Genomic DNA, 13,098 nt, shown 5'->3' with positions numbered 1-13,098 from the left:
TCTTATACATTATTAAAAAATACTACTATATACTCAATATCAAAATTAAAAATTCACAAAATTCATGATAAAAATATATTCTTAATCTATAAAAGTGAATGAATAAGGTTACCCATATTATTTTTAAGAAATTTTTCTCCTTTTACTAATGTTATGTTTGCAACATCGTTTATATGATAAAATTTTAGAATCAATCACTTAATTTTTGCCAAATCAACTATTATTTTCAAATGAATAAAAAAAAACAAAAATTTATAACTTATAAAGACATTGAATCCATATCCCTATATTTATTATATCTTACTGTTATAAACAATACAATAAATTTATAACCTCAATAATTAATTTATTAATATAAATAACTCATTAAATATAATAAACATACATATTACAAATTTTATAATAATAATATTAATCATAATAAATTTTATGTTACAAATATTCAAATTTCATACTATTTGAACTACTTATATAAGTCTCTTATCACTATTCCTTCAAATAACATCAAATTTAGCATAAAAAATTTATTTTCGAACTATACAACATCTCAAATTTATTCAATGGATCATCATTCTTTGGACAATATCCCCAAACAAATAGACAATTCGTTTATCAAAGTTCATGTGATTTGTCTATGAAAAACATTAACACCCACAAATGAAGAGGAGTCTATTTGCTTAGAAATGATTATATTAGATAAAAAGATACGAAACAAACATATTTATTGTATTTTTAAAATAAATTTATGAAAAAATATTTTAATTATTTTTGTTTTTTATAATTTTTATATTATTTTATAATACTTTATATATAATTGTATTTTAATATTGTTAAAATGATACTTCTTTCAATATTTTATTCATTGTTCCTTTTCTAATGAGTTAAAAAAATGTAATCAATTTTTTTAATTAATTATTAACTGTGATTTACTAATACTGCAGGAAACATCTCTTCGTGTAATTGTAAAAAAAATATGATGAACAAATTTAAACATTTGTTACAAGAAGAAAACATCTATACTATAAAAAAATTGAAAATAGAAGATGTAAATAATTCGTATAGATCAATTAAAGATATAATGAAAGCAAACTTTTTACTCACAACTATTGTGAAAGAAATTAGAGATTCAGTTTTGAACATTTTTTAACACTACTTTAAATTTGTATCACTTGAGACATTGTCTGCTAGAATAGGCCAAAGAAAAATATTAATAGATAATTTTACTTTATTCTATTTTAATTATTCTTATTAAAAATAACTTATTCAAAAAAAATTATACACATTTTTATTCTTTTTATTGTAGATGTCATTAAAAAACTACATGCACTAGAAAAAGAAGAACAAGTAGATATTAAAGAAAAACCCATAAAAATATGAAGAATAGAATTGATACTTAAAAGAATAAAAAAATATATAAACAATTCATTTTTCATTTACATATATAGTTATTAACAAAATACTAATAATTTTAAGAAAATTGTGTTAAAAGTCTCGTTGAAAGAAATTTCTCAAGTCAGGTAAACAAAGAAATTACAACATAAATAAAGGGTAAAAAAATTGTTATACTCACATTAACATTGGTTAGTGAATACAAAAATAGGACATTTCTCAAAAAAATTTAAATTTATTGTTTTTCTTAGTTTAAAGAATTATATTTTATATAATACATTAGATGAGACAAATACAATACAATTTTATTTTGTATAACCTATTATATTATAATATTTTAGGTAATTATCAATAAGCACAACTTCGAATACAAAAATCTATATCAATTCACAAACTTAAGAATTCATACAGCTCATCTATGGGTATTCATAACTAATAAGTTTTTAAAAAATTAATTCATTTATTTAATTATTCAATTTAACAAATATAAAAAAATTCTAAACAGGACTGATTAACATGAAGAAGTAATGGAGATACCAAACCAAGACAATGCCAACACAAATCTTCAGAGTAGAATGATTAGAAATCGAATAACTATCTAAGATCTAATGGTCATACAATGCGAATTTGATGATCATGTATAACAAAAAAAACTTACAACATACATCATTTATTCATATTTGATAACATAAATTGAATATTGGAATAGAAAAATATCTTCACAATTTTAGCAACTATAAACGAAATTGATGACAAATTTGGATGGAACTATGTTGAATGTGAAAAGGGTCAAAAGAAAGCATATAAAAAAAGAAACAACTACATTTGTGGCACATGTAATCAAATACCACAATATCCAACAATAAGATAATTCTATATGCTTTTCATAATCTCATTTATCAAATTATTAGTTACTAACCCAATACTTATTTTAGGTTCAAAGTGCTACAACAACTTTTATACTATTTAATGGCGAAGCGAAAAATTTGTTAAGCCCAACTAATTCAAATCTAATGACACTCCAGAAAAATAATGACATTGAAGCATCAGCTCAATTAAAAAATTTCTGCAACCTCAATTATATTTAAAGTCAAAATAAATAATTTTAATTTTAAAGAAGATTCTCAATAATACACAGTCACTAAGACATTTATTCCAACAAAAAATACTGATTCTTAACACCTATTACAACAAATAAAAACAAGTAATACTCCAAAAAAAAATCACTTATTCAAGATATTATTTTTATTTATAATTTAAATTATTCGTTGATTATAGGAACTAATTTTGCCAACATTAATATCATCAGACGAAGAACACATACCCATTAAGAAATTAAAGAAAAAGAAAACTATAAAAATTTAAGATATATTTTCGGAAGAAGAATATACATGCAAAAATAGAATAAACAACACAATAAAAAATGCATATAACTCAATAATTTATAAAGAATATGTCTTCACACGAACCTATGACAGAAAGAAAAAATAACAACTCTAATAATAACCAATAAAAAAAACGAATGTCACATAAAAAGACTAAATCCATCAACTAAAATAAATATAAAAATTAAATCACTAAATAAAAATATCATACAACTTTGACATCTAAATTTTTTATATTACAAATTATTTTAAATAAAATACTTTTTAAATTTAATTTTAATTTACATATATTTAATTTAATTTTATAAAATATAACTATTTTTAAGATTTATTATACACTAGCGTTAATTTACTGTGTTTGTCCGGTCTTGTTTTAGTTAAAGAAAAAGGGAAAAATGAAAATAGTCCAAATACAATTAACCGGCAGTGGTATTTTTGAAAAAATGGAAACGTAAAAAGGATTAAAATTGTCCGTAAGCGCAAATGGGGATGTTTTTGCCATTGGAATCGAGGGAATCAAGATCGCTGGTGGAAAGTGGATTGATCTAATGAGACTGGTTTCGGGATCCAAGGTTTTTATGCTTCGCTTTATTTATTTTTTCACCCGCCAAATTCATGTTGCTGATTGATGTCTCTCTGTTTTGGGGTGGTGGATCTAACATCCTGTGCTGTTCTTCCTTTGATTTTGGACACTTCTGATGTGGGTTTTTGTTGGGGGTGGTTGGAACTCCAAAAATATCAAATGACAAACTGATTTTAAGTTTTTGAAAAATAGATTGAGCAAGGTAGTAGAAGACAAACTGATTCCAATCTATGTTAGTAGAACCAAGTTGCTGTTGTTCTGTGTTTCTATATGTATACGTGTAGTGTGCTATATATTTAGTGGAGGTACTGGGAATAGGCAAAGATGTGAATGGAGCTTATAGAATTGATATTATGGTTTCCCTCCGCGCTCCCCGCCGCCCCGCCGCCCCGCCGCCCCGCGCCGGGGGGGGGGGGGAGAGAGTTCATTTACTGGCATAATGCTAGTGTCTTTTTGGAGCAAAACAATGTGTTAGATTATTTGGCATGTTCTTGAACCAGTGTGAAACCGTATGAACCTATTAGCATTAACTACCAAGTTATGATTCTATGAGGTACAATAGTTATATTCTTTTGCATAGAAATTCTTTATTGATTTCAACTGTACCTTAATAACCTTTTTCTAGTACGAACTGTTCTTCTCTGCCACTCTTACAGTAGCCGCATGGGCAAGGGTAGCTGGATTCCTTTCCAAATTTTGCAGCTTCCCTAGTGTATCTTTGAATAACAACAATCTTGATCATATCCCCTCTGGAGGAACTTGAAGAACCATTAATACGTCTATTTTAAGTAACTTTTACATTTGGTTTAAGCAAAATTTCTTGAGCTTTGTGCAACTTACCTTTATTAATGTTTCTTGTCCTGTCGCTCTTCTATTCACACTGGAACTTGAATAGCAATTTTTAGTGAAACACAATTTTTTTTTTCTTTTTGGGTATAATGAATTTGATTATAAATATCATGAAATCTTACCATTGTTCATTGTTCTCTTCTTAACTCTAGTGTGTTTTATTCATAGAATTTTCTTTACGCATAATGATATCCGCATGATAATTCAATGAAACGGAGTATTGTTATTGATAATTGGATTATATGTTATTTTAAACAGTTTTGGGGTTCTTGAATTGATTAACTAAAAGGATTTTACCTTTTTCTTTTAGCATTACATATGTAAAATAGATAGGCTTTTCTTCAGTTTTAAGATTGTTATGGTCCAGGCTTTGCATTGACCAAATCATCAAATGAATTGTGTTTTGAGAAAGTTGTGCTCTTGAATATTGGTTCTTAAAAATGTTTTCCAAGTTATTCTTTTGCCTGTTAGCTCCTTTGTATTAGCTGTGGGAGTGGAATTTTTTGGCATTCTGGTAGTCTCTTTTGGGAGTAAAATGATGTATTTTAGAAGATGCAAGAGCTGCCTCTAAGCACTAAGATTTTGAGTGCATGCTTTGACATTTCCTACTAATACATGAATGACCATGAATCTTGCACTGCTGCACTGTGTTAGGTACTGAGATTTGTGAACCAGATTTATACAACATTCGGTTCTTACTTCTGAGCTTGATTAGTGAGTATCATACTATCATTATTACTTTTTCATTCATCTCGATGAAGACTGAAGGTTATATAGATTAATCTTTGTTTTTTAGATTTAATTTTTGATGTTGTAACGAACATTTAGACATATAGTTCCGTATAGATTGGTTGTTAATTGGTTTTAAAAACAGAATATAAGATTGTAACAAAAATTGGATTTGCAATTAGAAAAAAGATTTAAAAACCAGATTTATTATTGGATTTTCAGTCAAAACCAGATTTGCAGCAAAAACTGGATTTAAAACTGGTTGTCAACAAAAACCAGTTTGAAAATTCAGAACCAGTTTTAAACATGTTTATTTTTTCAAACTGATTGAAACCAGTTTAGTCTATAAAACCAGTTATGGTTTGGATTTAGAACCATATAATTGGTTTCAATTTGGATTGGCTTTGGATTTCTTCAAAAGTTTTTGAAATCCAAACCATGCACACCCCAATAGTGTATGGCGCAATCTGTGAATTCATTTGAGCACAAAATTCTGGTGCAGCTTTGTGTTGATTGTTGATTGCGGTCTGTGGAGCAATGGCATCTAGAGCTTCTAATGTCGATCTCTTTGATGCTTATTTTCGGCATGCTGATTTGGACCACGACGGCCGCATCAGTGGCACCGAAGCTGTCTCCTTCTTCCAAGGCTCTGGTTTGCCCAAGCAGGTCCTCGCTCAGGTAAGAGAACCTACAGCCCCACCAGCCATATATTATTGTTAAATGATTCATTCTTTCATTCATTTATTTCTTAATATGTCGTCTGCCTCTATTTGTGCTTTGGTAGCTGCGCTTTAATCTTATTGGTTTAGAGTATCCTGTTTGCTTTTCTCTGAACTTGAGTTAGTCCTCTTACGCCTACTTGTGAGTGCAGTTACTGACTTAACACTCACTTGCTGGCCTTCTTCTGCAGATTTGGGCTTTTGCAAACCAAAGCCAGAGTGGATTCCTTGGTCGGGCAGAGTTTTACAATGCCCTTAAGCTTGTCACTGTAGCGCAAAGTAAGCGGGAGCTTACTCCTGAAATAGTAAAAGCAGCATTATATGGTCCAGCTACATCTAAAATACCTGCACCTCAAATCAATTTTAGTGCCATAGTTGCACCCCAACTGAATTCTTCTGCACCTACGCCTACACCTATGCCCACCACCACAGCTACACCTGCATCTGCACCTGCATCTACATCTGCACCTGCATCTACATCTGCATCTGCATCACAGAGTAATATTAATTCTATGCCCCATCAAAATGTTGGACTAAGAGGGCCACTCCCAAGTTTAAGTGGAAACCAGCAAAATCTTCCTTACCCGGGAAGCCCATTAGTGAAGCCAACACAAAATATCCCTGATAGTGCTTCTAATCTAGCACCTGGTATTGCCAATCAGGGAATCCGTGGAGTGATGGCTGGTGGAGGACCTCATGCTGAAACTCATGGCATACAAAGTGATGGGTCCACTCCCCAGATGGTTGGTGTTCCAGCAGTAACATCCTCTCTAATAGCACCTAGAGGACGTAGTCCCACATCTACTCAAGAGGTGTCTGGGCTTGCAACATCTGGATCAAATGTTAGACTGGCAGTGGGACAATATCCTGCCTCTGGCACTAAGTCATCTGATCAAGCGGCTAAGGATTCTAAGTCAGCGGATACTTCTGGGAATGGTGTTGCTTCTGATATAGCCTTTGGAGGGGATATGTTCTCTGCAAGCTCGTTTCAGCCCAAGAAAGATTCTTCTACACTAGGATTTTCTTCTGGAGGGAACCAGCAGTCTATTAGGACTAGCTTGACTGAATCTTTGCAGAGCCCAATTGCATCCCAGCCTGTTGGTGCACAGCTTCCACAGGTCCAACCAGTGGGGAAACAGAATCAGCATGCCTTGGTCCAAACACATAATATGCCAAATCCACCTGGACATCCAGTGAGGTTGCAGGATTCTGCTTCTAGTCAGCCTCAATCTCCATGGCCAAGGATGACTTCAACTGATATTCAGAAGTATACAAAAGTATTTGTTGCAGTAGATACAGATAGGGATGGGAAAATCACTGGGGAACAAGCCCGGAACTTGTTCCTTAGCTGGAGATTACCACGGGGTATATTTTTCTTATACTGCTGTTCTTGCTTCGACAGGAGGCTTTAAATGCTTTCTTTATGTTTTCTTCTTCTCCATTTCATGGGATGTCAGCTTAAGAATGACTGATTTGCATTTGATAGCATTTGTTTTTTATTTTTGTCCCTTTTATTTCTGGATTTGTTTCAGGCAATGCCTGTTCTATCATCCTATTTTTCACATGTTCCATGTTTATAATTTTTCAATGGCTAGCTTATTCCCTGATCATGAGTTCTACATATGATTATATTTTCCAGAGGTTTTAAAGCAGGTTTGGGACTTATCTGATCAAGATAATGATAGCATGCTTTCTCTCAGGGAGTTTTGTATTGCACTGTACCTAATGGAACGACACAGGGAAGGACGTGCTCTTCCAGGAGTACTTCCAAGTAACATTCTCCTTGCTTTACCACCTTCTGGCCTACCTGCTACTCAGTACAGTTCTGTAACTTGGGGAAATCCATCAGGTTGGTGTCCAAGAATTACTGGTTCTCCCCCTCCCCCTTTTCCTCTCACTCTCACACACACACGCGCGCACAATCATTTGTATAAATGGAAAATATTTAAACTAGTATTTTTCTCTATACCCTCTATTTTTGGAAGGCTTTCAACAAGAGGAAGGGATGAGTGACCCTGGTGCTCAACGAGTGAACCCAACTACAGGCCGGCCACCAAGGCCAGCTTCTGTTTTTCTGTCTGATGAAGGACTTCAAAAACAGCAAAAGTCCCAAGTTCCAGTGTTGGAGAAGCACGTCATCAATCAGTTGAGTTCAGATGAGCAAAATTCAATTAATTCAAAGTTTCAAGAAGCATCAGAAGCTGATAAGAAGGTAACCATTCACTTTTTGTTTCTGTGCTTAATATTGTTGTACGATAATTTGCATTTGTTTGGGCATATTTGGAAGTGCATGATCTTGGACAGCGACATTGGCAGTTGAACTACAGCTTTTTGGCTGGTATTTTTGTGTTTTGATGGCTCCACTTTTGAATTTTGTATTCCATTAATGCCGCTGCGGATTCTTTGTTGCTTTTATGGAAAAGTTAGCACAAGTAACCTATTGCCAGCTGTATTTTGCCTGTCTATTATCCGACTACCATTGTTTAAAGATTAAATTTTAGTTTCATAAAAGGTAACTCTTTCTGATTGTGTCCATGGTCATAAATAAAACCAACTTATTTTGGGATGTGGTGAAATGACAATGTGAGTTATATTATAATTTCAAAATGAATGCTTATTCCCTTAATCTATTATGCTGATACTGGTTGTAATATGAAAATTATTGGGTGTCAGTAGTATCTCTGAAGGCAGAATGGAAAGTTCATATTCTAAATAGTCATTTGTTGAATGCATATCATTATGTCAGCCTGTGTATACCTGATTATACTCAATTGTGTTTCAAATTGAAGACAGTTAATTATTATGTCTGTATTCCTTTGTTAACCGCAGGTGGAAGCACTTGAGAAAGAAATTGTGGAGTCCAGAGAGAAAATAGAATTCTGCCATGCAAAAATGCAGGAACTTGTGAGTATTTTCTTGGCTTACCTTTATCTCTTATTAAAACTCTGTAGTTTGTACCTTTTAATATTTACTTGTCTCCTTTCTAGATTTGACTGTTCATTCCATTTGAGGCTGAGCTATATACCATTTTATCTAAAATCTAATTTGGTAGGAAATTCTTTTGATACCATGGTTTCTTAATCACTTAAAGAAGGGATCTTGCTAAGAAGGATATTTTACTCATTGTGATGATTTTAGTATTATGTTTCTCATTAATAGGTGTGACTCCCCCTTATGTCAGCCTTTGGTTATTTCTCTAGATAACTACTGGCCAAAAATAAAAAAATCTCCCTCCATCCTTTTCATCTGTAACTGTAGCCATATGCATAGGGACCAATAACCCGAAACCAATGTATGATTATGAAATATTCTTCCTAAAAGATCCTTGTTCAGTTTTCAGCTTATTAATTCATTCTATTAATATCTCTCTACATTTCTTGATTGTTGGTGTGTTTGGAATATTATGAATGGTAAAACTGGAAATTTAATCCCAAATGTTTCATTGATATGTTATATTTGGATTGTGGAGATGACGGATATTACGTATCATTTGTTTCCTCAAAATGTCAGATGACAAGAATGGTGTGAATGTCAGGTTGCTCTCCTTTGTGTCTATTTGAAAAATTTGGATACTAAGAACAGAAGAATTTGTGAAAACTCCTTCCACTTTCACATTCTATTTGTGGTTAAGAATTTAAGATAAATGAAATCTTAATTTTTCTTTTTTGCTTTTGTTTCCCTTTTTGAAAAGATTTCTTGTTCTTTTCTGGCTAAGGTTCTGTACAAGAGCAGATGTGACAATCGTCTTAATGAGATCATAGAAAGGACATCAGCTGACAAGCGTGAGGTATCGTACTTTAGAATTACCTGTGTTCTTTTTGCCTCCAAACCATATTTATCATTTTCTCAATTTATCATTCATAGGTTGAGATCCTCGCAAAAAAGTACGAAGATAAATATAAGCAAGTTGGAGATGTATCATCCAAGTTAACTACTGAGGAAGCCACATTTCGTGACATACAGGTGCATATGTTAAAAGGTTGTTATTTCCAGCCTGTTCTTAAGTACTCTCAAATTATATATTTATTTGATTTGCAGGAGAAAAAAATTGAAGTGTATCAAGCAATTGCCAAGATGGAACAAGATGGAAATGTAGATGATTCTTTACTGGTAGGTTTGACGTTATATCCATCCTGAGAAATTCTAATCATATCTAATCAAGTCATCCACAATTTTCAGGCTCATGCTGATTGTATCCAATCAGACCTTGATGAAATGGTAAAATCTCTAAACAACCGGTGTAAGAAGTATGGATTACGTGCAAAGCCAACAACACTTGTGGAACTACCCTTTGGTAATTTTTAATTTATATGTTATTTTTTCGTTTCAGGAATCCCTAGTCTTTTGGATGCCTATAGCTTTGTTATTTGGAATTGTTGCTTCTATTTTGTTCTTTTGTTGTTGTATCAATATTAGAAATGGTTTTTAGTTGTTGAATACTGTTTTTGATTCAGCATGAGTATCACATAAATCATTGAGACTTAAATAGGTTTCCCAATCAAGTGGTATTTAGCATATATTTTTTCAGCTCTTCTTGTGTATCCTTTATCAATATTGTTGTCATTGATATGCATGGACAGATTACAATATAATCTCATTAAACTCTCATTTGTTGTAAACAAAAATGTTTTCTTGTGTTTTGGTTGTTTTTTAAACAAGAAATATGATGTGTTGCCACTTTTGTGGTTCTTTGTTGTAGTTGCGGCTGTAATTGTTGCCAAATGTTGGATAAATGCATTCATTATATGAAAAGAAGGGCAACTTGTAACCCACTAACTTTGCTGGGACAACATGCAAGATAAGCTACACACCTTGTATTTATTTCTCTTAAAAAGCATCAAAACACAAACTAAAAGTAGCATAGTGACCCTCTATTTGGTGCAAAGCTCATGACCTTTTATATAGGGTTTATTTAACAGATGCTGATTGAGTTTGAAGCTTTGTTGCACTGACTTTCTCACTTGTACCAATTTTTTTCAGTGTTTTCCTACTTTTTCATGTGTAAAGTCGTGTCCTGCTCATCCTTTGTATTTCTCTGAATCTTTGCAGTTGCATTTCTCTTTTGCTATATTAAATAAGAGTAGAAAACTGATTCCGTCCATGTTGAAAAAAGTTGCTAAGTTTTTGCTGTCTTGCTTAATTTATTGTTGGCCTATTGATACATAGATAGTATCATGTAATCTCCTTTTGTTTGCATCCTGTTATTTCTCCTCGCTTTGTGGTTGCCAGGAGTTCCATGTGCTTTCTTCAACTAGATTTTTTATATCGAAAAACCAGTTGCATTGTGTTCATGTTATGTCATTCTTATATTCTCTGGCCTCATGCAATTTTATCCCTTAAGGCTGGCAGCCTGGTATCCAAGAAGGAGCTGCTGACTGGGATGAAGATTGGGATAAGCTTGAAGATAAAGGTATCCACAATGACCCTATATATATTGCTGTCTATAACGTATAACACCTTCCATTAAACTTTTGAGAATTCTTTACATAACGTTATTAAAGGTCATTGCTGATTATTATTTCTCTGAGGGGTGTTCGGTGGGATTAATTTTAAGCAGTTATACAGTTCAAGTGACTGCAAATAGAATTATGGTTTAACGGCTATTACTGTATTTCTTCATTGCAGAATTCGCCTTTGTCAAAGAACTCACACTTGATGTGCAAAACATCATCGCACCTCTGAAACAAAAATTGCCATTGGCTTTGAAACAGAAAGATTCAGAAATTGATAGTTCCAGAATTGCAGCTTCACCTAAGAGTGATAAAAAGTCTGAAAATCCCCAGAACACAGATGAGCAAGAAGTTGGCAATATTCATAATAAAAGTGAAGATGGGTCTGCAAAAAGTGCTCCTAACAGTCCATTTTCTAGGAGTTCTATTGGAAGCCCCCAGAGAGACTTTGCTGACTCTGGCATGGGGATGATTGCTGCTGGCGAAGATCGCTCACCCTGTGATCAAGATATCATACAAGGAACCCAAAGGTATGGTTTTGCATCCTAGTTTTCCGTATGTTGGTCAGTTTGTGATTGGTGATTGGGTTGTAATATTAGTGGATGTATCCTTAATTTCGATGATTATGATGGTTTTATGCCTTTGAAGTTCTTGGTAATTGCTATATAGACAATTACTACTACCATCATCATCCTCATCATCACTACGTAGCAGCAAAATTGTGTACATTATTGTTAGCTCCATGGACTCCAATTAACAACTAAGTCATGAAAGTATTCTTTCGGCGTAAAACCTTCACTTTTTAGCCTTGCAGTTTTTCAGGCTATTTCAATTTGCATTCCACCTCTCACAACATTGCTAATTGCTGTGAATTTTATTAACATTTTGTGCGTGTTATGGACTTTAAATCCAACAATATTATTTTTCAAACGGATACTTATATGGGTTATTTCATTTTTTCTTTGTTTCAGTTGATACAATGTTATGATCTTGTAGAATAATTGCTTATATAATGTTGCATGTGCAGTGATCATAGTGGAGTCAAGTCTGTCTTTTCTGGTGAGAAAATTTTTGACGAACCAAATTGGGGAACCTTTGACGCTAATGATGATATTGACTCAGTTTGGGGATTCAATGCCAGTAGCACCACAAACGAGGTATGAAAATTCTCAACTTATTTATTGTCACAGCAAAATTCTTTCCTTTTCAAATTTTCATTAGCCGTGCAACACGTGGTTTCAACTTGGATATGATAATTACCTTCTATTCTGCTGAATTCCCGTCATCTCTATGTCTACTTGTTATTTCTTAAATTTAAGATTTCCATTTGCTGCCACATGTTTGAGCAATGGAGATTTTTCCTCTAGCAGTCTGCTGAGTGCTGATTACACTGAGTGTTTTTGTTTACAGGAGAGAGATCTTAAGGGAGCTGGAGATGACTATTTCTTTGGTTCTGGGGATCTGGGCCTTGGCTCGATTAAAACAGGTTCACCACAGGGTGGTGTTCCCTTCCTGAAGAGTGGCGGATTCAGTTTTGATGATTCTGTTCCAAACACACCACTTTTCAGCTCCAGCAGCTCTCCACAAAGGCCCAAAGAGTGGTTGGACAGTTCTTTTGACAACTTCTCTAGATTTGATTCTTTCCGTTCAGAGGATAGTGGCACTTTATCTACTCGGGAGACACCAGCGCGGTTTGATTCAGTCCGCAGAGATATGGACTTTGATCATCTTCAAGGCTTTCCGGCATTTGAAGACTCAGATCCCTTTGGCTCTGGGCCATTTAGGACTTCATCAGAAAACGAAGCTCACAGAAGAGGTTCTGATAAGTGGAGTGCTTTTTAGTTTTGTGGTTCTTTCCTATTTGCGGTGTTGCCTCTGATGGAATGGGTTGTCTGTCACATTGTTGGGAACCTGGCATTTGTATTCATTGTATTAATCCTGTGTATTCTTTGTTATTCTGAACCTGTTTATAATTTTGCCATGTTGGTTCGTAA

At 33.4% G+C, this 13,098-nt stretch overlaps 1 protein-coding gene across 9 annotated transcripts; it reads left to right on the top strand.

Moving 5' to 3' along the window:
* The first annotated feature begins 3,131 nt into the window (after window positions 1-3,131).
* On the top strand, window positions 3,132-13,098 carry LOC112764505 (uncharacterized). 9 transcript variants are annotated; one of them, XM_072222120.1, is made up of 16 exons: window positions 3,220-3,346; window positions 4,014-4,145; window positions 4,861-4,920; window positions 5,438-5,613; window positions 5,846-7,019; window positions 7,294-7,503; window positions 7,640-7,866; window positions 8,484-8,558; window positions 9,370-9,441; window positions 9,519-9,617; window positions 9,693-9,764; window positions 9,834-9,948; window positions 10,996-11,064; window positions 11,280-11,634; window positions 12,132-12,261; window positions 12,515-13,098. In XM_072222120.1, the coding sequence occupies exons 4-16, from the start codon at window positions 5,473-5,475 to the stop codon at window positions 12,944-12,946; spliced, it is 3,171 nt and encodes a 1,056-aa protein (XP_072078221.1). In that variant the 5' UTR covers window positions 3,220-3,346; window positions 4,014-4,145; window positions 4,861-4,920; window positions 5,438-5,472; the 3' UTR covers window positions 12,947-13,098. The 9 variants fall into 9 exon arrangements, with proteins under 9 accessions (XP_025665934.1, XP_025665936.1, XP_072078224.1 ...); XM_072222124.1 differs by having other exon boundaries at window positions 3,255-3,346; window positions 9,693-9,746; XM_072222121.1 differs by having other exon boundaries at window positions 3,256-3,910; window positions 9,693-9,746.

This window comes from Arachis hypogaea, chromosome 17, assembly GCF_003086295.3.
Source record: "Arachis hypogaea cultivar Tifrunner chromosome 17, arahy.Tifrunner.gnm2.J5K5, whole genome shotgun sequence".
NCBI classification, from domain to species: Eukaryota; Viridiplantae; Streptophyta; class Magnoliopsida; order Fabales; family Fabaceae; genus Arachis; species Arachis hypogaea.
This window is presented reverse-complemented; position numbering and strand designations above follow the sequence as displayed.